Below are 27,984 nucleotides of genomic sequence, written 5' to 3' on the forward strand. Positions count from 1 at the left end.
AATTCCCATGGGGACAAACTGCATTCCTTCTGCTGTAGCTGGTGTGGAGTTGTCACTGACAGGACACCCACTGCCTCCTCTCCTCGTCCCTCTGGCTGGACCCCTCGCCTTCACCTTGCACCTCTGCTAATCGTGACCCAGACCTCCAGGTGGGGGCGTCTGATCCTCAGCTCCCCGGGCTCTGCTCATTCCCGGGCTGCTGCATGTCTGTTTACCATCAAAACTGGGCAAAGGGAGTATCAGGGGCCTGTGTGGCTGCCTGGGCGCAGGTTCCTCCCTGCCCCCCGGCATGACAGCAGCCCTACCTTGTCCTGAGGTCAGGGTCCATCACACCAGCAAGGTGGTGGCTCTTCGTGCCCAGACGACGTCTTTGGTTCAGTGGGACACATGCTGGGTTCTCTGCTTCTCACTTTGGGAAGCAGGGTCTCTAGGGCCACAGGGCCAAACTGTGGGGACGGTATCACAAGCTCCCTAATAGGTTCATAGGGTAATGGTAGGTGGCTGTGTTGTGTGGGGTAAGGACTGATCCTCGCGGGGTGACCAAGCCCGGGAAGAAAGCCCTGCAAAGGGGGACAGCGGTCTGAAGACAGTGAGGGAACACGACCAGTACATGGAAGTCCCGGCTCCTCCCTTGGTGGCTTGTCGGGAATCTCAGTCAAAACACCCTCCTTTGGTGACTGCTCTTCACTGTGGCTTCTCGCTGCTGCTAACCTTGCTGGAGGAAACTATCAATGGGGAAATTAAAAGCATGGTCTTAAGCCTGCTCTTCAGTCCTGAGAGCACAGCTCGCTTTGTGAGCGCCCAGTGCTCTTTCAACATTCCTCAGCAACTATAGGTGAAACAGAATTCTCCAAGCATTTGTGCCGGGAATGTGCATGCTCTTCCAGAATTGAGTAGCCTGGGGCTCTGATCCAGTCTGGCCACGCGCTCAGCTGACTGAGCTGTGATGACTCGCGGCAGGCGGGGTGAGGCAGGGCACCTGTCTCCGGGCCTCTGTTGAAAAAAGGGAGTTCACCGTACCCACTCTAACCCACTCTAATGGCAGAGGCCTTCCTAGCTCCTGAGAATTTTCCCAGTGCTTTGTCATGCTTGCGATCTTCTACACCGTTTTAAAAAATTATTCTTAAAAACTGCCAAAATACATATCTGAATGAATATTGCCTTCCAAGATAAACCTCAGAAGTTAAACACCAATCCCAGTTTTGCTTCAATTCAAAAACAGTTTTTGAGCACCTCATTTGGCAGTCTGCTGAGTCAACTTATGTCTTAACAAAGTCAAAAGTAGTCATGGGGATGTAGGGTACAGCATAAAGAATATAGTCAATAATATTGTAATAACTATGTAGTATCAGATGGGTGATAGATGGGAGGGGGGTTGGGGGCAGGGTGAAAAAGATGAAGGGATTAAGGAGTACAAATTGGTAGTTACAAAATAGTCATGGGGATTAAAGCATAGGAAATATAGTCAATAATATGGTAATGACTATGTATGGTGCCAGGTGGGCACTAGACTAGTCAGGGGGATCACTTGTTAAATTATGTCAATGTCTAACCACTATGCTGTACACCTGACATTAATATAAAATAATGCTGAATGTCAATTGTAATTGAAAAATTTTAAAAGGGGGAAAAAGTTGAAGGGGAATAAGAGGTCCAAATTTCCAGGTATAAAACAAGTCATGGGGATATAACGTACAGCATGGGGAATATAGTCAATAATACTGTGAAAGCTGGTACAGTGTCAGATGGTTGCTGGACTTATCATGGTGATCACTTCTTTAGGTATACAAATGTTGAATAACTATTATGCATACCTGAAACTAATATAACATTGTATGTTAGCTTTATTTTAATAAAAATCTTTTAAAAAAAATGCCAGCCATTTACACCCGTTTTGACCAAAATTTTATCAGTTACTAGTTTGGATCTCAATTTTTTGGCCATGAAAAAAAAAAAAGCAAAAATGGATTACTGTCATTGAAGACTCTTTTTTTAATGTGGCACAAGCTTTAAGAAGTTCCAAACACTTTCAGCAAAGGTGTTATCATTAAAAATTTTATATTTAGCTGCCCAAGGTAATTACTTTGAAGGAGGTAACATTTGCTTAAATGTAGGCACCAGAGTATGAGCTGAAGTGATCTGTTGTGTTAGTTAACAGTCACACATATCACAAAAGTTGTGTTTTATTTATATAACTTCTTATGAAGTAGACTTTATACAGTGGGTAGGCTGAAAATTGAAACTGCTTTCCCACAAAATAACTGATAAATTATCACATTCTTAGTTCTTTCATGATATAGAAACGTTAAATCATTTTTAGAAAATTAAATGGCAATTTAAAGCTAATTATTACTTACAAATCAGTAAATTTATGAAAAATCTTAGTATGAGCAAATGCACAAAACACCAGTGAAACTGAAACTAGAAGTAAACCCTGCGGGAGAATATTAAACATTCTTTTCTATAGGTTTACTTGGTACACTGCAGTTGGCCCAACATGGTTATCACCATTAAACAGACGCTTCGGAAACCAGATTTTTTATTTCTATTTGATGTTTTCCCCTAAAATAAAAAAGCAGTCTATAAAATATGAAATAAATAAGAATAATCTGGATGTCATGCAGGGGTCCAGCTTCGGTAATGGCACTTTCCCATTCCTCTCTTTACTTTACAAAGCACTTCATTTAGCCACTCGGGAAGAATTTATTTTCTTGATATCGACTTGGCTCAGAATCAATGTACCATTTTTGAATTTTCCAACCTGTCCAACCCGTCCACTTGACAAAATACTGGGAGCCGGTTTCTTCTTTTTGAATTTCCTACATTTAAAGTGAGAGAAAGGTACTAGAGTTAGGATGATAAGGACCGCGGTACCACCAGCCAGGCCACCAAGGTCTGCTCCTGCAGACCCCGCCCCCTCCCAGGCACAGCCTTGCAAACCCTGCCCCTAACTGCAGTACCACTGGCCTTCCCATGCTCCCTGAAGCATGCCGAATGCCTTCCTGCCTTTATTGGTTTCTTTCACATGGAATGTCCTGCTACCGGATCTTTTCAGGCTGTCTCATCCTCTTCACTCAGTTCTCATCTCAGATATCACCTCCTTAGAATGACTTCCCAGCCCATCCCCAATGATTTTCTTTCACAATACTTTATTTCAACTCCTTCACAGAATTTGCCAGTCCTGACTTATGTGTTTGTATGTTTTGGTGTGTTTCCCTCACTACAATGTGAGGTCCTTGAGGGCAGGGGCACCCTCAGTGTGGTCATGGCTGTATCCCCAACCCCTAACACCCCTATGTGCCTGGCACACAGGGGGCCCCCAATAGATTGACATATATGGCCAGAACAAACGACCACTTGACGGCATGTGCAAGCTGGAGTCCAAGAAAGAGGTTAAAACAAAAGGAGTCAATTTTGAAATAGTAACTGGGAGGGAGAGAAACAAGGCACTTGAACAAAAGCTAACAAACAAGCATAAAGCAAAAAAATCAACATTCCATTACTCAAATTACGGTGCTCGATGCCTTGTGACGTGTCAGAGGACAGGCCACACAGACCTAGACCGTGCCGTCACATCAGCAGACTCTCGGGGGAGCGACAGAAGTCTTTGGTTGGAAATGTCCATCTCAGCTTTCCCACTGGTCATTTGTGGGGTCTGGTCTGAAAACGGGAGACTGGAGTAGTTTCCTAATTCAGTTCTGAGGTGGTTGCTGGGCAACTTACTAGATCCTGTCTTCCCTCAAAGGGTCTGATCAGGACACATGAGAGAGTGGAGCAGTCTAACCGGCCAGAGACACCACATAAATTCAAGGCATTACGTTCAGAAGTAACCAGGTTTATCCAGATCATTCCACCCTAGTACCTCATGGTACCCCTCACCTGTCTTCCTGCCCCTTCCTCTTCTTTTTCTTGAAAATATCTGTGTCCTGGGCCTGATTTCAGAATTTAAGACAACATATAAGTCAGTAATGGGTAACGGAGATGAAATTCGAAACAAGGCAAAAGGTTTGTGATCAAAAGCCACTGAGATACTATTTAATTTTAATATTTTTATCGAGTAGGCATATTAAAATAACACTCAAAGTTTCATCCTAAAACCCTTCCAAGAGAAGACTAATAATAGAAACATCCACTCTTTCATTTTAGCTGAAAAGAAGGGAGTCTACCATCTACTCCCCTGAGGTTTTCCATAAGCCACTGCGTACCATACAACGTAAAATACACAGAGGACTGAGGATAGGAAGACAACCAAAGTACCTAACATTATCTGAACAGCCGTTTGCTATTTCAAGCAAACCTTTCACATAAATATGCCAGATCCCTCAGCTTGCATTACAAAATGTAGCTGACCTGAATAAGTGGAGAGAATTTGGTCATTGAACTCTAGACCTTGTTGTCCAGACTGCTTTCTAAGCAGCCGAGTCTATTGTGACAAACTGCAACCAGCTTTCTGTTCAGTTTAATAAAGAAAAGGCCATTACACCTACCATTCTCTTTTCTTCTTCCTTCGCTGCCTTTTTTTCTTTAATTTGTTCCTGCAAAACCTTATAATTCACATAACTCTTTTTGGGAGGCTGAAATGAAAGAAAAAAGACACACGTTGTCATTTTTTTATTCCGCACAAACTTCCCAGTGTCCTGTGCTCTCACTCGCCCTGGGCCCTTCCTGATTTCTGCGTACTGTCTGCTGATGGGAGGCTGCGCAGCCCCTCACCTGAGCACCCAGCATGACGGCGCGTTCCCGTTCCAGGACTCGCTCCTTTCCTTTTCCGTAACCCGTAATCCCAAAACGGTGGACTTCCAGCCGAGCCTGTGGACACAGACACAATGAAACCCAGGTGCGTTTCCAACCCCACGGAAGAACACGCACTCAGGAGAGACACTGAGCTATGGCATGCTGGGCACCAAATCCTGTGTGGCTGTCACCCGCAGTGACTGCGGCCGGCCCAGGCCCCAGGCCAGTGAGCTTCCAGGAGTTGTGGGGCCTCTTACGTGTTAACGTGACCTCACCACACCGCGGCGCCCCATGTTTAATGTGGACAGTTGAAACAAAGCGCTCTTGGCACAAATTAGTGACAGGACTAGGATGACACGCAGCTCTCTGCAGCACTTTGGGACATTCGCTAAGACAAGCTACAACCCACAAAGGCAGTGATTTCAACTAAAAAGTCCTCTCCAAACATACCTACTCATATTTAGACACCGTTTAGCATAGCTTTAAATACAGATCCGTTCTTTCTTTAAAAAAGTATTGTGGAAAGAAGAGACAAAGTCACCAATACCCATTCTTAGCAGTTGAATTTCTTCTCGTGCCTTTTAAAAACCTAGGTACAACCACACCTCTGCTTTTCCTACTTACCATTGTATCACTGGGGTTGTAGTCATGGAGCCATCGTGTTTTAAATGATTCATGCTAGTCAACCAAGTGAATGTAGTGTGATGTGCTTGGCCATGTTCCAAACCACTGGACACGGAAACATACTCATTTTTTTTATATTATAAAGCTGGAAAAATCAACAATTTCAAAACACATACCTTTTCTAAGTTAAATTCTTGTATATGCACATCTTTCTCAAGGATACTAGTTTTGGTCTGAAAAGAAAAACAATTCTTATTAAGATCACCTGTTACTATATTATTACATTGTCACCAACAGAGTGGCCATGTTTACAAAAGCCTTGAAACTGGCCTAGATGCCTAAATGCCAAACAATAATACCAGCCTGCTGCACAAAATCCCACTTAATAGCTAATGGAAGGCAAATGGAGAAAAATATTTTAAGGTCTCAAGGCTTAAGAAAGGACTGATAGAAACTAAGAAAAAAGATGATGAGAGAGACCAATGTTTTTATCTCACGTACCACACATAAAAGAATTGTCTGGTGGGAGTGGGGGGGGGGGTTCAGAAAAGGGTAACTGTGAGAACAGGGGTGTCAGAGGGTAAAGACACGACAGTGAAATTATTCCCTCTCTTCCCTCCCATCCAACCATTAGAATATGGCTAACAAAACTCAATCTTGAGTTGAACATTTCTTTTAGAAACATCAGATTTCTCGAAATGGTGGGTGGAAATTTGGTTTACAATTCCCAATAGAAAATAAAGATACTACAAAAGCCTTTAAAATATGGGACTCTACATCAGTCTATCCTCTGGCTGTGGTTACCAACCACAGAATTGACCCAGAAACTGTATTGTCAAAGCTGGCCGCCGACTGAGGCCCCGACTCCACCCCAGCCCCCAAACCTGGATGGACAGGAAGTGGGCTGTAAAGGCTGCGCAGTGACTAGAAAAGGCTGTCCGGTTGGTCGGCCCCGCCCAGGGCCCTGCCCTCCACCACGCGGAGGTGGCCTGCATCCTGCAGTCCACACCTCCTGGTTTCTCCTCTCCAAAGGGGGCTGTGCCTCAGCTGGTCCTGTTGGCTCCCCACCACGGATTGTGGGTGTGTGGGCCAGTCACCACATGTTTCCACAGACGCTGGCTTCTGCCTCCACGAGGACCCCTGCACTAACCTCACGGGGTAGGGGGATGCATTACAACGAAACGGGATAGTGTGGTTAGTGTGCAGCACAGGTCCATGAACAGGAAGGAGTGACCAGCGTTCTCATCACCAAGTAACCCTCCGACGAGGAATCAACAGGCTCCCATGGCCTCCGAGCAAGCACTGCCACTGCCGTCATGTGGACACTGGCTCTGGATGGGCCTGGGTGCTGGGGTGACAGGCTCACACTGCAGAGGACGCATGTCATGCTCTAGGCACATGGCCTCTCTGTGTGCTATTAGTCCCAATAAATGCATCTTCCACATTATTATAGCGAGATTCCTGGCTTTTATTATGCTTATGATTTTCTTCAGACACTCACGTTTCCCAGAATCAAATGCCTTAATTGAGAGAATGGGCTGAAAGAACAGAAGATGCTGTGTGCCACTTTCATTTATCTACCTCAGGAAGTCTTACTTCCTCTTCCATGACTGAAAACATTCTACATTTACTCGGAAGTTAGGATATCTTTTCCACTGGCATGCTTATACAGTCAATTTAGTATGAAAAACAGTACTTCTGAAAAACAAATGGATTAAATCTTAATGCTCTCAGGATCTTATCCAAATCCTCAAAAACAAATTTTATATATTAAAAACAAAAGTATACTATTCACAGATCTCCAAAATCCCAAGAAACATTTATCTCCTTTGTAAATGTTTAAAAAGTTCTTCCTCTCTTCCCTCCTACCCATCCAACGCAACAATGGCTAACTAAACTCTTCAGAGGTGAGTTTCTTTCAAGAACATCAGATTTCTCGCAATACTGGAGCTGTCACGGATGCCCCTGGCTGACCTGTCACTAGATCAGCATGAGAACACCCCATCTAACGAGGACCTAAGGAAGCGTTGTAACACAATTCTTGGCCAGCTGTGCGCTAGTTACTGTGAGGCCGAACCGCTGGGGGCTGGGGAGAAGCAGGCCCGCAGAGGAGAGGGGCTGACGTGTGAAGCCCATGGCACACCCCGTCCTCATTCTGCAGGCCTCATTCTCCTGGGCTGCCGGCTGTGGAGCCCACGGGTGGACCTGGGTGGCAGGGCTGGCCAGACACGGCTAGACATCTGGGTGTTGCCAAGCCGGCTGTTAACATTTCACCAGAAACATCTTAGCTCTGTGGCTGTGGATGTGTTTCTGAGGAAGAGTCTGGATCCTCGTTTCTAATAAAAACAAACATTTGGGGGAAAGTTAATGGCTAATTATTTCATGATGCTGAATTGGCATGATCCCAACACCAGCGAACGCCCGTTTTCATCCACAGCTTTAAAATCACTCCAGTATATTATTCCCAGTGCATTCCCTGATTTGAACAGTCGGTGGTTTCCTGGTTTTCTCCCCCCATCCTCACGGTGGGAGGAGGCGCCACCCACTGCCTACTTCCAGGCACACAGGAGGGCTGGCATTGTGCCCCCGCAGCAGCAGGACTGTGTGGCTTTCTTTGGCCAAAGGAATGTGAGCAGAGAGCAAGTATGCCCCTTCCACATGGGGCATTTTAAGAGCCACTCGTCAACGCCCCTTGTTCACCATAGCAACCACTGAGAACCTTCCAGACGACGGCGCCCCTCTTGTCCTGGGTCCCCAGCTGAGGATGGTGTGGAGCAGAGCATCTGCCCCTGCCAGTCCGGATGGACACGTGACATGAGGGAAAAAATGAACTTTTGCCTTTAATCACTGAGATGTAGGGACTATATGTTTTTGCACCAACGCCTAACCCATCCTGCCGCACACAGCCTCCCTGTCCTACACACGGGAGACACACACCTTTGGAGATTTTGAGAGCTTGTACGTTAGGCAGTGAAGAAGGAAGAAAGCTATAAAAAGAAGGAAGAGTTCTAGAGAAGTGTGTGGTGGCGAGGGGTGAAGGCAGGCAGTGCACCAGGCTCGGGAGCTGGTGGAAGGGCCTACCTGCTACCCAGAGTGTCTTCTCCTGCACTGGTTATATTGTTTATTCCATTAGTTATACATTCAACCTTTATCCAATTAGAGTGGCTGGGTGGGTAAACACTCTTTTTAGAACACAAGTAGTTCTAGGAATACATTTGTATCTGTTCAAATGCAACACATACCAGTCGGACTTGACTCCCGGAGCAAACAAAACCAGTTCAGTCACACAAGCAAAGCTTAACTTAGCTTATTTTGTAAGACAAGCGAGGCTAATGTGACCTGGATCACTTCTTGCTTTTGCCTCTGAAAATCATTAAGTGACACTGAAAATTTCCCCCAAAATTGATATGAAATTGTCACGTCCAGTGCAACATGGGCAGTGAGAGAAAGAGAAGGGGCGGTGAAGGGTTAAGAAAGAAACAGAAATCAAGAAAGTTTTGAAACAGGGCCAAAGGTCTCACAGCCTCACAGGACTGAGAGCCCCGAATCGGGCCACCTTGTGGCTTTTATTGATGCACCTACAAGGAAGTAGCATTGTTTTCTCTACGGTCTGTGAGTCTCATACATGATACCAGAAAACTGGTTCAAACTGATCACCCTTGCCTGCAGAAAGTCCCATGATGTATAAATAATTGTTTGTACCTCCCCAGGGGACAAAACCTTTATGCTGAAACTCACTGAGATGGAGAACTGGTGTTATCACATCTAGAATCACTTCCCAAGCAGGTTATGAGAAGGAATATAGCCACATAGGCAGACACTCTCCTTTACTGGGGGAAGGTGAGGAGCTGTGTCCACCTCTATCGACCCCGTGAATCTTCTGGTGGTCCCCACGTGGCTGCGCCTGGCTTGGGCTGTTCCTTCCATGGGGAATCTTACCCGTCATTGACTGACAAGCCATCTTTTGGGGGCCAAACAGAGACATGAGGTGTAAGCACAAAGGTGAAGCAAAGTCCCTGAAAGGATCCGTCTCACAGACTCTTCTTTCTTTTTAGGGGCAGCTACGAGGGGACAGACGGGTAGGCTGCTGCGTGACAACATGAAATAACCACTAACCAATTCCGTTTTATTTAAGAAAATTCTAAGAATGTAAGCAATCACTGCCTCCACATTCCATAAGTGGCTTTAGAACAATGAGACTGAGTCTCATTCTAAGTTTTAGTTTGAGTGCTCCCGGTTTGCAAACTGCCGTTTTGGTGAAGGCACAATAAACTTTTCCTACTTACCACTTCAGAGATTCATTGGTTCTACTTCCGTTTTGATAAACTTTTGATGTATCTTATTGAATATAAATTACTTCGACTCCATGACTTTCTTCCTAACATGTATATAACACTGGGTCCACTGAAGAACAGGTGTGGAACAGAGGTAACAGGTGACAGTGGAGCAGGGAGTCTCTCAGGGAGAGTCCTGGAGGGATCGAGGTGACGTAGAGATTAAGAGGCAGTGAGACCCTGGGGAGATCATTTGGAGAAATGTCTTCATGCCAATGAGTTCTGGGTCAGTGCCCCTGGGTTACTCGCAGGGCAGAGCCCAGCCTAACCCGTGCTATGTCTCCAGTGCAGTTGTTAGGGGCACAGCTTTTAAGGTGGGGCCTAAACCTGAGCTCTGGCACGCACCTCACATCCACAACCCTTCACCTAGAAGCCCCAGGAAATTCAGAAGTTTGTATGTTTTCGAAAGGTAATACTGTGACTAGTCTGAATGTTCTATACCACTTCCAGTGGGGTCCAAGACGACAACCCATAATTAAGCACATCCATATTTCTGCAACAACATCTATGCATATTCACGCCAAGTGGAACAAACAAAATAATTCTTAATCCTCATGTCAGTTCAAGTCAGGTTTTACTGCCAAATAAATTTGTACCAAACTTAAAAAAACACTAACTTGTGATTTCCAAAGCTCTGGGCTTTTGGAACTACAGATATGGGACTGTAGGGTTACTGTTTAAATGCAGGCAGACAACTGAACATGAAGACAGGTCACATGGATTGTGAGATAATGAATTCGTTAATGAATACACAGTAAGCATAGTAAATAGCTATGATTTGCAATCTGTTATATACTCAGAAGTAGCCTACGTGTCCCCCAGTCCAGGCCAAGGATGCAAGAGTCCCTTCTGATCTACTGTGCACAGTTCTATCATTTGTTATGTCTTTCTTACCCTTTTTCTATGTGGGCCACCAAAGAGGCTAAGGTTCATGAACAGGGGAAGTGAAAGACTTGTGTCAAGATGGACCAAGTTAGTTCCAACTCTCTAAGCACTTGGTTGGTTCCCCAGGCAACCAACACCAATTCTTTCCAAAAGTCTTCATTAATATAACAAGATGCCTTTTCTACTCTCATCACTTAGGAAATTCTGAGGGTTTTAGGAGCTCATGCCAGAATGGGGACAAAAACCAAATATACCATGTAACTTACTATAAGCCACCACATCACACCCATGCAAACCTGTCCTCACACACAGCACAATCTAACGAGCCGGAGCCTCGGGACAAGGTCATTTCCTGGGTTCAGGCAGGGCCAGTTCCAAAGATGACCAGCTGACGCCACCACTGATCCATGAGGCTATCACTCTTTTATTACATTCTTTTGCTGATCCCTTGTCTGTTTGGACTGTCCTATGGTAACTTGTAAGCTGTTAGAGCTGGGGCACAACTCAGTTTTACCAGGTTTGACAAACGCTCGGCGGAGCATTATATATCCCAATTAGCCCAACTGATTCTTCTTTACCTGGCGTTCCCTGCACCCGAGACGACATAAGGACTAGCACTGTACTCATCTGTATTCAGTTACATGTTGTAATGTCAACATTCTGAAGATTTTATGAGTGTGGATGTTTTTATTGTGTCCACATTCTATCTCCTTAGACACAGTCACATTTTCAAAGTTTAAATTTTAAAAAGGAGGAAAGGGCTGCATGCTGAGGACAACTGAAAAATGTCATTATGGTCAAGAAGTGTAAAATGTGGAAGGAGCTGAGGTTCCTGAGAAAGGCCACCCACAGTGGAAAAGCGCTGGCTCCCCGGGGGCGGGAAGAAGACAACTTGCAGCTCCTGCAGATGTGGTGTCGCTCAGAGGCCCAGAAAAGCAGACTCATTCGATGCCAACTCTTTTGTCCTTTCTATCAGAAAGGAAACTCTCCCATTCCAGAAAGAGCAACACGAGCGAATGTAAGAAACTGAAGACCTAGACTTTGAGAACCAAGGGGGGTGCCGAGATGCTTCACGTGTTAAATTCCCCAAAAGCAGAATTACATTGCAAAGCAGTGCTTTCCACCCTTTTCACATCACGGCACACACAGAACTTCCTAATATTGGTACGGTACACTGGGGTGATGTTCATCATTGTGAGCTCCCTGGCGGCCAGCTGGGGGCTCTGGCTGCCCCGGGGACCGAGGGAATTGTTTCTGGGCCTGCCTGCAATAGTTCCCAGCGCCTCAGTACTTGGAGTCTAAGCGTTGCAAAGTTGACCTAGAATCCTAAAATAAAGGTAGATATGACTACAGAACATACTAATAAATCTTTGAGGAGATGCTGGTGAGCTTGACATGAAGTGCTACCTGAACTGTGGAAAAGGTCACACAGATGGTTCTTTAAACCGTAAAAAAGACGTGGTAAACACTGGGCACCAACATGTGTTTATACATTCATAAAGAACAATGGAGCCTAATTATTTTTGTAGTGGGTTGAACTGTGGTCTCCAAAAAGATATGTCCACGTTCTAACCCCCGGAACCTATGAATGTGACCTTCTTTGGAAAAAGGGTATTTGTGGGCAGACAGGTGGTTCAGTTGGTTAGAGCGTGAGCTCTGGGAAACAGGGTTACCAGTTCGATTCCCACATGGGCCAGCAAGCTGTGCCCTTCGCAACTGGAATGAAGACAACGAGCTGCCTGATGGCTCAGTTGGTTGGAGTACGTCCTCTCAACCACAAGGTTGCCGGTTCAACTCCCACAAGGGATGGTGGGCTGTGCCCCCTGCAACTAAGACTGAAAAACGGCAACTGGACTTAGACTGAGCTGCACCCTCTACAACTAAGATTGAAAGGACAACAACTTGACTTGGAGCTGATGGGTCCTGGAAAAACACACAGTTCCCCAATAAAGTCCTTTTCCCCTTCCCCAATAAAATCTTAAAAAAAAAAAAAAATAGAGCCTACTCTTTTTTTTTTTTTTCAAAGGGTATTTGTAGTTTAATTACGGATCTCATGATGAGAGCCATCCTAGATTTAGGATGGGCCCTGAATCCAATGGCAGGTGTCTTTTTGAGAGAAAGGCAGAGGGAGATCTGAGGCCCAGACACACAGGGGAGAAGGCCTGGTGAAGACAGAGGCGGAGTTTAGAGTTTCGCAGCCACAAGCCAAGAATGCCTGGAGCCACCAGAAGCGGGAAGAAGAAAAGAAGGATTCTCCCTTTTAGAGGATTACGGCCCAGCCAACGCCTTCATTTGGAACTTCTGGCGTCCAGAACTATGAGAGAGTAAGTGTCTGTACAGCAGCCCCAGGAAACTAATACAACCTGCTTTTGCTTTTGTGATAGACAACAGTGTACAGCACATGGGAATGCCACGGAAATGGAATATCTGGATTTTAGCAACGAACTTGACAAAACCATGATGTCCTTATGGGCAAAGTCTGGATGAGCAACCACATCTCTCTCATGGACTGAATTTTGAGTCAGACTTACAAATTCAGTCTGAGAGACACTGCTGCTCAGTAAAATCAAACTGCTTTTCCATCAGAATGTAAGCTCCTGGAGAGCAAGGAGTTTGTCTGTTTTGTTCCAGGCTATATCCCGGTGACGAGAACAGTGGCCAAAAGTACTGATGAATGGCTGTTTCCTCTGAGCGCCATCAAGCAGGAGGCTAATGAGCAGGAAAGGGTGGACCCAGCAGCCTTGCACATTCCCAACAAAGCCCTGTTTTCATCATTGGCCCTCGCTGGCTCCTGGGAACCGAGCAGTTAGAATATTCTGTCTGATGAGAGTGTTTTTACACACCTGAGGCCTGGACCCATGCTGTGCCAAGTCAGCCCAGATAGGTTATACACTGGTCCCCATCTATCCATGGGGGAGTTGTTCCAAGTCCCCCAGTGGATGCCTGAAACCAAGGACAGCGCTGAACTCTGTATGGACTGTTTTTTCCTACACATACATGCCTATGATGAAGTTTAACTGCTAAATTAGGCACAGTCAGAGATAAACAACAATAACTAATAATAAAACAGAACAATTATAACAATGTACTGTAATAAAAGTTATGTGAATGTGGCCTCTCTCTCTCTCTGATTGCCGAGACGGCTACTGAGTGACTAACGTGCAGGGAGCGGTGGCAGCACAGACTCTGGACAGAGCGGTGGTTCATGTCCCGGGCAGGATGGAGCGGGACAGTGTGAGATTCCTCACGCTACTCAGAACGGTGCGCAATGTAAACTTATGAACTGTTTATTTCTGGAAGTTTCCATTTAGTATTTTCACATGGGCCGTGGGTCACTGAAACCGTGAAAAGTGAAACCACAGACAAGGAGGGACAACCGCACTAACCATGTGACCTGCAGTGAAGACCTGCTTTTTCTCTGGGGGTTCTAGAGCTTGGATAACTAAGTCAGTCTGCATGTCTACAGGACTTATCCCCTCAAAAACCCTGGACATCCAGGTGGGGGTGAGCTCCCCTGATTGACAACACTTCACACACGCTGTCAGACATCACATCAGGGGAAATGAAGCAGGTCCCATGCAGCACCACTGGGAGGGGACCCCTGGACACTGCACCTGGTTTCCTCCAGACTTCGCCCAGGCACCTTTCCCTTTTGCTGTAATAAATCATAACCATGCTCATGACTGTAGGCCGAGTCCTGAGTCCTGAGTGTTTGCAGCAAATTGTTGAGCCTGAGGGTGGTCTTGGGGACCTGTGGCACAGTCCCTAAAGATATTCACGCACAATATCAGGGTCTTCACCCCATCCACATAAACCAACTCATTACCTCTGTGTTCTTGTCTTCACCTGGCTTCTGTTTCCGGTTATTTCTGCTGTGGAATTCCACCACTTCTACTGGCTCCCTGTTGAGAGATGCTGCAGCACAAGGGACCTGTGGTCCTGGAGGGGCACTGGCAGGGGTCCCAGCAGCGGCACACCGCAACTCTTTGCTGAGCTCCTTGAAGAAGCTCAAAGCGCCCTTCCTCTGGCCTCTTATAGGAGAAGCAGGCGGGGATGCTGGCTCTGCCGCCAGGGCCGCTGGAGGCCCCACATCTCTCTTCTTGTTTTCTGCCTTCTTTCTGTTCCTTTTCTGTTCTGCTTCATCTTCTGTCTCTCCTGTTAGCTCAAACACAGTAAGGAATAGAACTATTTTTGGTTTTAGCTACCACCAATGTCAAATCATGTCATGCATGAGTACACGTCACAGTTATGACCGCCACCCAGGTACATACACAAAAAACTATTTGTTTTTCTTCAAGTAGGGCTGTATTTGCACAATTTATGGAATCCAAAATGCACAGTATGTTTTCCTCGGTAACAGTACTTAATGCCTTTACTCTTCCTGCTACTTTAGTCCTCACCTTCGTCCTTACTAAGTGTCCTCATGGCAATAGTCCCACAGGCTGGTAATCCCAGTTGGCTCACACTTTGCACTACAAATATCTGCCCCCGGAGCCAGTGTTTCTTTTTAACACTTTCTAGGGTTACAGTTAGGTTATTAGTTTTCCTGTTTTCTTTCACAGTTATGAATTAAGATGAAGCTAAAACAATGGCTTAATTTGAATGCCTTTATTTTCTACTAAATCCCCATAGCTCCTCGGTTCACCTGTTCCAACTCTGACAGTCACCTGAAGGTTCTGACAAGAATTCTACGCCTTATTAATCACCTAAACAGTACAAATACCAGAGTTCTGTAAATATCAGCTGATCGTTTGTTTGCTTCTATTTGCTTATTTATTCAACAAACACGTATTAAGAGTCAACTAAACTTCAATGTTAGGGATATAAAAATGAGTAGCTGCAGTCCATGCCTTCAGAGCTTTTAGCATAATTTCTAGTCTGTGTTGACATAAACTATACTTAGGATTTTGCAGGTTAGTCTTTTCCTCAGATTTTAAACTCCGCAAGGTGAGAGACTTAAGTCTTCTCTGTCCTCCAATATTCCCAAGGACACAGAAATGGTTTGTCCACGGTAAAAGTCTAAGTGCAGGGACTGGAGCTAGACTGTTTAGGAACTGGAACCCAGGCTCTGCAAATTATTAGCTATGTAAGCTTCAGCAAGTTTTTTAACCTTCAGTGCTCGTTTCTACATTTGTAATAAAGGGATTAATGACAGCATCTACTTCAGTAGGTTGTTGTGAAAATTAAATTAGTAAATACATGAAAAGCATTGAGTAGTACATGGTAAAGTCTCAATACTTTTTAGCTATTATTCTTACTGTTTAATTGAGCTCAGAATTTTGAAAAATGTCTCCAAAATAAAATAGCTTTTGCAACATCATGCTACGAATTTAAGAAATATATTTGGTCTTAAAGGCACTATTGCCTAATGATTACATTTGTTGCATGAACAGGGATGTCACCTTCCCTGCAGCAAGTTCTTCAGTGTGTGTGGAACTGTCTTTGTAATGAAGTGTCAGCGAGTTGCCATTCTAAGATTTATTTTCCTTCTCCCCCATCAGGATACGGAAGAGCATAGGTCGGCCAACTTATGTAATAGGTTGTGAAAAGCTCTCTGTGAGAATGTTCTCTAAAGTTATTGGCGGGGGATACACTGAAGGATGAGGCCCCAACATGATTCGGTGGTACCAGCGCGCGAGGGTCAGCAGGGTATGGGCGGCGCGTGGGGGGAGGGGCTTCCCAACAAGTGAAGAGTTGGGCAGTTTCGAGAACACAGGTCCTGTGTGCATCACCCCGTTACGTCTGAAAGCCTGGGTGCTTCTGACAAAGCAACTAGGTTGGTCCCCACACTCAGAGACGAGTTGCGAGGTTTGATTCATGAAGAATAAATAAGTCGACAGAGTCCGACCGTGGGAGTGAGAGAAAGGTGACCGAGGTGTGTGTGCGATCCAGTCTGGAACCAGGGCGGACGAAGCGAGAGGGGGTGCTGGACTTGCAAGAACTTTTAGCCTGAAAGCGCAGGCCGGCCCCGTTGGGAGCGCACAGGACACCCTAGGCTCCCCAAGTCCGCTCTCCACGTGGGCGCAGAGGCCCCGCACTCACCAAAGTCGTAGAGGTTCTGGAGCACAGCGTCCAGAAGCGTGTGAGGCCGAGACGAGGAGGCGCCCGGCCCCGGCTCCCGCGCCATCGTGGGGTCGGCCTCAGCGGGACGCCCCAGAGCCCGCCCGCAGGCCGGCGCGCGGCCCCTCACTTCCGGGTTCCGACGGGCTGCGCGCGCGCGGCAGGTCCCCGCGCGGCTTCCGTCCGGGTTAAGATGGCGGCGCCCGGGGTCCTGTGGAGCGGTCGTAGAGGGTGCCGCCGCCTTAGGCGAGGTCGGGCCGCCCTGCGCGGAAGAACCGCCCCCAGCCGCCGCACCACCACCGCCTAGCGAGGCATCCCAGGCCCCGCCCGGGACTGCAGCCGCACCATGGACTCTTCCAGTTCATCTAACTCATGTTTCTCCGTCGGCTCCACCAGTCCCGGCGCTGTGGTGCTCCTTTACTCGGTAGGCGTCCGGGGGAACGAGGCCCGGGGCGGGCCTGAGAGAGGACCCCCTTCCCCCAGTCCTGGTTTTCTCCGGGACGCGTCCCCCGGCCCGAAAGAGTGGGTCCCGACTTCCCCGACGAGGGCTTGGGTGAGTGACTTGGTTTCCAAGGCAACGGTGTGTCGCTGTGTGTGTAAACGGTGTACGCTTTTGGAAGTTTCTACCGTGATGGTCCCTCTGGTTCCTTCCCACTCGTTGCCTCTTTTCCTCCACCTGGCGCTGGGCCTTCAGAAAGCCCTTGGGACAAGCAGGAGGCGTGAGAATTCGAGGCATCCGCGTCGGCGAGGGCCTGTCGGCTCCCTTTGGGGCAAACCTGAGAAACCTGCTGGGCCTCCCCAGCCGGAGACAGCCCGCCCGCGCCGGCTCCCCGCCCCGCCCTCGCGCTGCCCCGACTTTCCTGGCAGGAAAGTGTTTGGCGTGTATGTGGACATAGAGTTTTTACAACTGAAATCTTTTTCTAAATCTGGGAACAATTGGAACGTCTGGAAATTTTCACTGCCTGTTTTTGTCTTCCGTATATCGTTGTACTTCTCCACAAGTCATTTTGGAAGACGCTTAGTGTCTCCACTTGCCTTTGCACCCCCAACTGCCTCTCTCTCTCTGCTTCTCTCTCTCTCTCTCCCCACCGCCTCCTTCATTCACTCTCTCGCTTTCTCTTCTGATTTTAACCGTTCTTCTTTGCCAACAAAATGTTAGTCACTCACAATTTTCATGAAGAAATTATGAGGTGAAAGCATTGTAGCTCTCAGGATTGCACGATCCTGGGGTAACTTGTTTTTTTTAAAACCACTAGATTAATTTTTATCTACTTTAGGAGGAAAAAGAATACATCGTAAAGGCATGTTACCATATCCTAGCGGTTAGTGTCGGTTTCTGACTCTAATGTTAATTTGTGTAGAAAAGTCAAAACAAGGAAGACAGAAAAAAGCAAGATAAAACCAAAACATACAGTTTCAAAAGAGAAAATATATATTTATACATATATAACTCTGGGCATATAATTGCTATTAACTATCCACTTCTGTCAGGCTTATCACTTTAGCCTCTGGGCCTTCTCACCCCACAGTTCTCTAGTGGAAATACTTTGACCTCCAACTTTACTCCAGAGGGAGTAGTATGCAGGGAAGAGGGTGGCTGTGTAGTTCTGCCTCACCGTAGGTAGTTTTTTCAGTCCTAAACTGGTTTGTGAATTGTAAAAGAAAGAGTTGATTTGTTACTTCCCCATTTACCAGTGATAAGACTTTTGTCAGCTTTTCACGTGAAAGACTAAAGTAATTTTACATATGAGCTTTTTCTACTTCTGAAGCTGGATAGGAACCCTCTTGTGACTGCACAGTTTTTACTCTCATAACAACCTGACTCGCTTACGATTTCAGGCTGCCCTTATTAATTTCCTCAGCCACACTGTGATTGTGCAACACTCTAGCTAATCTGAGAGTGGTATTTGAGATATTTAAGGTACTGCTGATTGTAGCAAACATTGCAGCAATGGGTACCTTAGTCATTATCCTCAATGTCCAAGATACAGAAATTAAACATCCAGCCCGTGCTTGAAAGGACTTCAAAGGAAGTCACACAAGTCACCAGATGAGTACAGTGGAGTGGGGCAAGGGCAGTGGTTGGAGCGTACACAGTAGGTGGTGCGAGTTCCGAGTTCCGAGAAGGAGCACCTGACCTGGCTGGGGGACTCTAAGAAGGCTTCTAAGAGAAGGTGATACCTGAGCTGAGTGTTTGAGGTGCGAATGGGAGATGCGGGAGAGGAAGATGTCATGGAAAAAAGCCATCCCCTTGCATGTTTGGGAGAACCAAGTAGGGGAAATGAGAAACGAAACTGAGGAAGTGGGCAGAGATTATTTCCTAAAGGAATATTCTGTATCACATTTACCCCCCTTAATGATAGAATCTTCACTTTATGGGAAACCGTTTACGGATGACGGCGTCTGTATGTTTGAAAGTCTAAGAGGACTGCTAGGTTTCTGCATGTCCTTTGTGTGGGTGACCTCTCCTACTTCACTTAGGTAGAGACTGTAGAAAGAGAATGCAGCTGGGGAAGGAAGCTGGTGCCGTGATCAGGAGCTGTTGGGACGCGATGGCAGTAATCCCGAGAAGGGAGGAGAGCCTGAGGTCAGGCAGTGGCAGTGTCTGGGGAGAAGGGAGCTCGGGGAGTCTGTGATCTTTGGGACGGTTGAGTGTGGTGGCTAAGGAAAAGGACTCTGAAGTTGACCCCGGTGTCTGATTTGGCAGCTGAGTGGGTGCTGATGCCTTTTGCTGACAGAAACTGGGAGCGAAGCAGGTTTAATCAGGGCGATACAATAATAATTTCAGTTTGGGATGTGTTCAGTTGGAGATGTGAGAGGCAGCATTCATGATTTTTAATTTGTGGATTAGCATTGATGGACCATGTACATCACAAGGGGTTCGGGAAACATCCACACAGTTAGAAATATGCTGACAGAGCAAAAGAGGAAGGTCTGGTCTAAATATACAGATTTGGCAACCCTAGCAAGGAACGGATCTCTGAAGCCATAGATAGGTCTGCTTGACACCTTTCGGAAGACCACAGGAGAAAAAGGAGACGGGATGGGTCATCACCGGCATACCCATAACCCAAACTGTGGCTTCCTGTTAGAGTCCCAATGAAAAGTGTGGGCTCCTTACAGTGTGCTACAGGAACACATAATCGGGCGACTGCTGCCTCTGATTTTGTGGTCTTGCTCACTGGGCCTCAGCCACACTGGCCTGTGTTTCTCCGACAGCGAGCACACTCTTGCCTTACCTGCTTGTGGTCCCCTCTGTGTGGCACACTGCGTTCCCCCCAGCTTTGCCGGCTTTTCTTATTGCGGTCCCCACAAAATACCTCCTCAGGGAGGCCTTCCCCAGCCGTTGGATCTGAAGCAGCGCCCCACTCACTCTTTCTTGTTAGTTGCTGTTTTATTTTTCTTACAGTCTCTTTCCAGTGTTGTGCTGCAGTGTCTTGTACTGGCTCTCAAAGCTGATTGTTAAATTTTCATGAAATTTGAGAGCCCTTGTTAAAACTCAGCCATGATTTAAAATTAAAGATTAAGTTATAAATTTACAATTAAATAAAATTCTGTTAAAATCAAAACTCAGCACTTCCTAAGTATTTTACTAAATTCCACTATTATCTATGCTTTTGAGGTTATTTGTGTCTGTTTATGATACTGTAAGGTAGAAATCCTCCCCGATGGTGGCATCTGTCTCCAACTCCGTGTTCAGTGAGGTTGTGCCGGTAGCTTGACGTCTGCCCTGGCGGGACTGCGTATCCCACAGGAAGCGACAAAGGTTGTGAATCGGGCTCTCCCAAGGTCCACGCTGGCCAGCACGCCGCCACTGGGGGTGGCATCCCAGGGAAACGTCCCTGTGTACTTGTCTGTATGTCTTTGGGGCATATGAGCGCCCTCGGGGCACGTTTCTTGTCTGCCTGCTCCTGCTGTGTTCTCAGCCTGTGGACAGAGCCTGGTGTTGTGGACTCTCAGCCACTATCTGCTGAGTGAGTGGAACCTCGGGGGCACTGGAACGCGAGGGCCAAGGAGCGGCCTGCTGTGCAGATTAGGAGAGAACGCAAAGGGTGGGGGAGACGTCACCTGAATCTTCTCACGTGGGCTCCTTTGTATTGTGCCCCTGGGTGCGAAGCCATGTAAATATGTTTATTTTATGATGGTAACTACATCTCCAGAACGACGTAGGGAAGCACAATTAATAATGAACCCTGGCTGTGTGTAGGAACCCCTTGGAGTACTTTCAAAAATAATTCTGATGCCCAGGTGCCCCTCACAGACCAAATTAATCAAGAATCTCTAGGGAGCCTGGACATCAGCGTTTTTTAAGTGGCCCAGGTCCTTTTAATGTGCAACCTGAGTTAAAAGCCGCTGGAGTAGACGTGGGGCGAGGGCCCGATCGGGACGCGTGTGAGCGTCAGCCTGTGAGTATTGGAGAGTCGTCATCAACAGGGCTAAAGAAGTGGCTTCGCTCAGGAATTTTTCTCTCATTGTGCAGTGATTGAGTTCCTGCTGAGAACTAGGAATACAAAATGTATAAGACACATTTTCTCCCCAGACAAGGTCACAGTCTTGTAGGGGAGACACCAAGTACAAGTTTAAAGAAGTATTTTAGGTGCCGTCATGAAAGTATTAAAGGTTCGGTAAAAACTCAAAGAGGAAGGTGACTGGTTGAGTCCAGGTTTAGGGGAGAACTGGGAAATGGTACACAGCGGAGGTGAACGGGGCTATGGTGAGTGATGGCCGAGTGCTTTCCAGATGGACAGCAGGCAGGGCCATTTGTAAGGGCCCTGTCTCATAACAGGTGCCACCATGCATGAGGGACTGAGTCTGTCTGCGTCACCACTGTATCCCCAGCACATAGCACAAGGCCAAGCATGTAACCGGTGCTCAAATACTTGACAATGAGCGTTACTCTGAGAGGTAGCAACTTGAACAAAGACGTGTGGGGAGCCAGGAGACAGCGTAGCTTGTTTGGGGAAGTCCAGGTCTTTGTGTGGTCGGAACAAACGGACGGTGAGGGAAGGGCTGGGGTCAGATGCTGAGAAGTGTGGACTTGATCCTACAGGGAACAGAGACGCATGGAAAGATGGTAGATGGTCGTATTTGGCGAGCTTTTCAAAGTAGAAGTGCCGCCTGCACTCCCTTCCAGGTCCTCGTCCTCAGGAGTCTCTCCTTCCCTCCCTCTCCCATCTTTCTCTCTGTACACAGAGATAGGTAGGTGGGTGGGTGGAGATGGATGGGTAGATGGATGATAGATAGATAATAGAGGATGGATAGGTGGATGGATAGATATCCCTGGCTGATTCTGATTCTTTTCCCACCCCCAGAATCACTAAATGGAAAGTCTCTAAGATCCCTTTTATCCCTAAAATTATACACCGTGTTTCCCCGAAAATAAGACCTAGCTGGACCATCAGCTCTAATGCATCTTTTGGAGCAAAAGTTAATATTAGACCTGGTCTTAATTTACTATAAGACCGTGCATAACATAAGATAATATAATATAACATAATATAATATAATAATACTGAGTCCTACATAATATAATATAATATAATATAATATAATATAATATAATATAATACCGGGTTTAATATTAATTTTTGCTCCAAAAGACGCATTAAAGCTGATGGTCCGGCTAGATCTTATTTTCGGGGAAATACGGTAATTTATAATGGTAGTTAGTTGCATTCTACCAACTCAGAGCCTACATAACTGTATGTTACTTTATTAATGAGAAATGTGAAATTCGAGAAGGTTCTCCAGACTTATAAGCCAGAGTATGTGACGTGTGACGACAGCAGTTTTACACCCAAACCCCAACAGGTAGGTTTTTCTCTCATATATTCTCTATACTCTATGTATGTGGGCATTAAGATGTTCATGTTTGCATATCGCACATGTTCTACACGGTGCTCTTTGTTTCTGTTTATACTCATTATGCCTAATCCTGGTCGCAGTTTAACATTCTGTAGTTTTTTTCTATCACCTCGACATTTAGTCACTCAATTATTGACCAGTTATACATATTCCAAACACGGCTCGAGGTGGGAAATGCAAAGAGGACACGCACTGTCCTGTCCTCGAGGGATGCGTAGCAGAGTGGGTACGTTGGGTAGTAGTATGTACTCCGTGTAGTGGGTGAGTAAAGACGTCCTAGTGAGGAAGACAGGAATTCCATCGGGGAACTCACGGAAGAGTGATGCCTACTCAAGGACAGCAGAGGAACAGAAGGGCCTTCTAGGCAGAGGGGCCGTGTGCAAAGGCCCTGAGGCACGTGGAGGATGAACTGTGTTGGGGGAATGCAAATCACTCGCTGCTGAGAGGACCAGAGCGCCGTGGGCCATGAGTCTGGAGAGCGAAGGAAAGGCCAGGCCACAGAGGTTCTCAGATGACACCAGAAGTGGTTAGGTCTTATTCTGAAGGAGATGGGGGTGGGGTCATTTAAGTATTTTACACATGGAACAATTTGGTCAGAATTGTGTATTCAGAAGAGTACCTGGCAGCATGGAGGATTGATTCAAAGGGGGCAAAACAGTCAAGGAGACGTGCGGAGGCTGCTGTGGTAAAGAGCACAGGCTGGCTGCATGACCAAGGAGTGGCCATGCCCGTTCCAGGAGGGGTGCACTGCGTTGGTAAAGGTAAAGGGGGAGGGGGGTGGCTAGACTGATGCAGAGGAATTACGTGGCCTGGCGGTTGTTGGTTAGGATTTCAAGCAGATAATCATGTTGCAGGATTGTGCAGAAGAGGAATGAGTTCCGTTTTAGAAAGGCCAAGTGTGAAGTGTTGGGGACTAGGTATGTGCATGTATAACGCACACTTTTTTGCCTGAATTTGTGAGGGAAAAATAAGGATGTGCATTATATTATACAGGGGTAGTACTAATTCCATATCTTTGTAAACGTTTTTAATTCTTTTATTTATGCATATGAGTTAAAAGGGTAACTCTAGAAATCAATAATGATATCCGTATGCAAAATAACACCCTGGAATACGATAATTGGTTTTGCTGAACTTTCAAAGAGTTCTTGGCCTTCTGTGATGTGTAAATATCGTAAATCTGTTACTAGTATATAACATTTCTTATACCTTGTATCTGTTCTTGTGTATTGTAATTATTTGTTACATAAACTTTCTTGTACCATAATATGTTAAAAAATAAATACTAAAATTCCTTTATAATACAAAAAACAAGTAACTAAAAGTAAACAATTAAAAAGTTGAATTAAAAAATTAAAATGAAAGATTTTTTTCCTGGAAAGTTTGGGCCAAATACATGGGTGCGCATTATACACGGGAGCGCGTTACACCTGGCAAAAGAACGGTAGTTATTATAGTAGGTGAGAACGCTCAGCCCAGGTGTGGAGTGAAGAAAGGGATTGGAGATGCCGACACATTAAAGGAAGTGGGAGGAAAGAAGACATACTTGCAGTTTGGGGAGGAAAATTTCCCCCGGGTTGAGAGTCACTGGATTAGAGAAATGAGATGGATTTCTTGCCGCGACAAGAGAGTCATGCACAAAAACCCAAAGAAGGAAAATTTCAGGATGGTTGGAGGTAGGAAAAGGACGGTATCACGCCATGGCGAGGTCTGGGAGGATAAAGACTAAAAGAGGCCAGGGTTTAATGACTGCATTCAAGAGAAATAATGTTATAGCAATGAATGAACAATCATCCAAATGTCTGACATTAAAATAATGTTGTGGAGGAAACTTACATGACATGGAGGAGTGTTTATGACAGTAAGTGAAAAAACCAGGTGGCAAATCAAAATGTGTGTGTGGTAGGGAGGGAACACGTCCACATGCATAGAAAACGCACTGAAGTGGTCCCTGGGTCACAGGAGGACACGTGATGGTAATTTGTTTCTTTGTGTCTTATTCTGTCCTCCACATTTTTACAATGAACATGTGACTTTGGTAATTAGAAAAAATTAGGGAGCATAACGTAATTATGCATCCACTGCAATGTTTTAAAACAATATTTAATATAGGGAAATAATAATATAATTGAAAAGCCAAGATAAACTATGGTATGGTCCATGTTTTAAATTTTAAAACTAAGTATTTCTATAGCTATGAATGAAAGAAAACAAGAAAACTAATAAATGTTAAGCGTAGTTATTCCTGGGGTATAAAGTTGTGGACAGTTTTTATTTGCTTATGTTTCCATGTTTCCAAATTTTCCATAATTAAACATGATGGGTGGTGTAGAGTAGAGGTTGGAGCGAGGTCTGTGAAGCCATAAGGCTGGATGAAGTTTGAATCGTGTCTCTGCCCTTGTGAGTTGTGGGACCTCACCTGGGTGAGTTGTTTCACTTCTCTGTGCCTTGGTTTCCCCGTTGTAAAACGGGGGTCATGACAGAAACTACTTCATAGCTGTCAGAGGTTTGCTCCGAGGATTGTTCCTTTTATATACACAGAGGGTGCCAAAAAAATGTATACACATTTTAAGGAAGGAAAAAAGTATTAAAATTGTAATACTTAATATATACCAATAATGAAAGATGAGTACAAGTCATGTGTATACATTTTTTTGGCATCCCCGGTATATAAGCATTAAAAACAGGATTGTTCCTTAATGTATATAAAGTTCTTAGAATAGTGCCTGATACTTAGTAAACAACTGTACACGTTAGCTGTAATTATTTTTATTACTACTCTGACTTTTATAATCAGAAAACAAACTTCAGAGTTAGCATTGCCTGATGAACAAACGTTGGACAAGTTGGGTTGCAGCGGGTGGAGAGCAGAGAGTAGGCATGGCAAACAGACCGCTTGATTGTAGCTTATGTGGGAGCACGCTTTATTTTTTTTTTTTAAAGATTTTATTGGGGAAGGAGGAAAGGACTTTATTGGGGAACAGTGTGTTTCTCCAGGACACATCAGCTCCAAGTCAAGTTGTTGTCCTTTCAGTCTTAGTTGTGGAGGGCACAGCTCAGCTCCGAGTCCGGTTGCCGTTATTCAATCTTAGTTGCAGGGGGCGCAGCGCACCATCCCTTGCGGAAGTCGAACTGGCAACCTTGTAGTTGAGAGTATGCGCTCCAACCAACTGAGCCATCCGGCCGACCAGGAGCTCAATGGCAGCTCAGCGGCAGCTTGTTGTCTTCATTCTAGTTGCGGAGGGCGCACCTCCCTGGCCCATGTGGGAATTGAACCTGCAACCCTGCTGCCCAGAGCTCACGCTGTAACCAACTGAGCCACCCATCTGCCCAGAGCACACTTTTCTTGAGTGAATTTTCCTTTTGTTTGCACCCATGTACTTTGATTTGATTTGACATTATTTTGAATTTCTTATATATGCTTTGATTTAATTTTTAAAGCTAAGTAGAAGAAACAGCACATTTATCAATGTGATTGATGAAACCTTATACAATTGGTCAGATTACAGCTTAACGTCTCATCTTTGCTCGTTGTTACCTCTCCCAAAGGGGTACTGGCTTTACAACGATAGCAGTCAGAAATATAAAAATAAAGTATTATAATTCAATATCAATGTGTCGATCCTAATTATCGCTAAATTTCTTTTTCTTGGTGAGTGAAAATCTAACATTAGAACAGTCTGCCCTTGTTCATATGTCACAGAATAAAAATGTTGGCAAAAAGGGAACCTTCCCAGGTAGTCCCCGATATGTCCTAACTTATGTAACAGTAGGTGCATTACTTTCTTTCGTTTGCCTTATCCACAGAAGGAGATCAAAAAGTGGGATGAGTTTGAAGATATTTTAGAGGAGAGGAGGCATGTCAGTGACTTGAAATTTGCAATGAAATGTTACACACCTCTTGTCTATAAGGGAATTACTCCGTGCAAGCCGAGTGACATTAAAAGCCGTGTTCTCAGTTCTGAAGAGGTTCACTATGTCATTAAACAGGTAAGTGGTTCCCTCTTCAACCACAGCCAGGTTTGCTCATTGTCACCAAGTTCTTTCTCTTTTTGAATCTGTGAATTCATTTTGCTATCTTTCATGTGTGTTTTTAGGTTTAGCTGTATTCACATGTTCATCAAATGTTGTCGTAGCCACGATGTGTGGTAACCTCTCCACGAAAGGCTGGGGGTCTGGCAGAGCGAGGTGCACAGGGTTCCTGGCCGCTAAGTGTATAGTCTGGTGGGGATCGATACCAGCCGTGCGGTCAATTGGGATACGTACAAGACACGCGAGTGGGAGCCCACCGTGCAGGGGCTCTAACTAGTTAGAGGGGCAGCTGAATGTGTGTCGGGAGTTAGAGGCCTGAAAGATAGATGAGGGATTTTCCAGGTGAAGTGGGTGAAAAACAGTGTTCCTGGCAGAGCTAATAACTTTCCCCATGGTTTTCAAACCTCAGTACACATTAAAATAGTTGGGGAGCTTTTAAAAAATCCCTGTGCATTGATCTCACCCCATGCCAATTAAATCCCAATGTCGGGGAGGAGCCAGCGTCCAGTAGAAGCCCAGTGAGTTCCACAGTACAGCTGAGGACTACCGGCTTGTGTTAAGGGCCAGAGAATACGCGTATTCACAGCACTGACAGTCATCCAGCACGACCAGACCAAAGAAGCAAAGAAGGGGTAATAGTAAGAAGTGAGGCCTATGTAACCACATGGAGGAATTAGATCTCACCCTGCAGCAGTGCAAAGCCACCAAGCGCTCTCGACTTGGAGTGTGGTGTGAGCCGTTTGTTTTAGGAACACTATTTGGTGAAAATGCAGGCAGGAAGTCAGCGGGTGCTGCTGCTCAATGATCACTCTGTGGGGCCATAGTTCCAGGACTGGTGAGTGGTGTAGAAACAGAGAAAGGGACAGAGTTGAGAAGTGCGAGGAGTGGAGTGGTCCTTATTGACGACCAGCTGGGTGAATGAAGTGGAGGAAAGGAAAGAAGCGAGATGGTACGGCCATTCCCTGAGATAGGCAGCTGGGGAGGGGGGGAGGGCTCCGGGGAGACGCCGAGCTCCTGTAGGACAGACCTCTGGCAGGCGCCCTCTCCCTTTCCTCTGTCTCCAGCCTGTTTTTCTCAGTTGACTTCTTCCCTTTAGTCTGTAAGTAGATCCAAGGCCACTAAAGTGTACATTTTAAAGTGATTAAAAAGGCAAACTTTATGTTATGTGTATTTAATCATAATTTTTAAAAACGAGAGTCGCAGGTCCAAGTTGGGAAAGCAGTTTTGCTTCAACTGTGATCCTCCCTCTTCTCCTTCTCACTCAGACTTCCAGCTCTTCATTCTCTGGCCACTGTCTTTGCTCCCCAAGCTGCTGTTCATTCAGTCTTCAGGCCATCGATACTCAATGTGGGTTCTTTTTGACTGTGAGACCAAACCTTTCTTGCTGCATCACTCTTTCAGAGAACCTCTGAGTGAAATGAAGGAACACAGGTTAAGAGGAAACAGTTTA

At 45.8% G+C, this 27,984-nt stretch overlaps 2 protein-coding genes across 6 annotated transcripts in view; one reads left to right on the forward strand and one right to left on the reverse strand.

Moving 5' to 3' along the window:
* Positions 1–2,167: 2,167 nt before the first annotated feature.
* On the reverse strand, positions 2,168–16,996 carry FSAF1 (40S small subunit processome assembly factor 1). Its single transcript, XM_019757366.2, has 7 exons — positions 16,620–16,996; positions 14,404–14,762; positions 5,535–5,591; positions 4,714–4,809; positions 4,488–4,574; positions 3,880–3,932; positions 2,168–2,819 (listed from the first exon to the last, which is right to left on the reverse strand). The coding sequence occupies exons 1-7, from the start codon at positions 16,702–16,704 to the stop codon at positions 2,681–2,683; spliced, it is 876 nt and encodes a 291-aa protein (XP_019612925.2). The 5' UTR covers positions 16,705–16,996; the 3' UTR covers positions 2,168–2,680.
* Positions 16,922–27,984, forward strand: part of GNPAT (glyceronephosphate O-acyltransferase) — a 30,024-nt gene continuing 18,961 nt past the window's right edge. For 4 of the 5 annotated variants that reach the window (XM_074316453.1, XM_074316455.1, XM_074316454.1 and 1 more), the window contains exons 1-2: positions 16,922–17,061; positions 26,310–26,492. In XM_074316453.1, the coding sequence (XP_074172554.1) occupies positions 16,984–17,061; positions 26,310–26,492 (261 nt within the window). In that variant the 5' untranslated portion in view covers positions 16,922–16,983. Of the gene's footprint in view, positions 17,191–26,309; positions 26,493–27,984 lie in introns of all 5 variants that reach the window. The other variant, XM_074316452.1, reaches the window with a different exon arrangement.

Source organism: Rhinolophus sinicus, linkage group LG12, assembly GCF_036562045.2.
Source record: "Rhinolophus sinicus isolate RSC01 linkage group LG12, ASM3656204v1, whole genome shotgun sequence".
Lineage (NCBI taxonomy): Eukaryota > Metazoa > Chordata > Mammalia > Chiroptera > Rhinolophidae > Rhinolophus > Rhinolophus sinicus.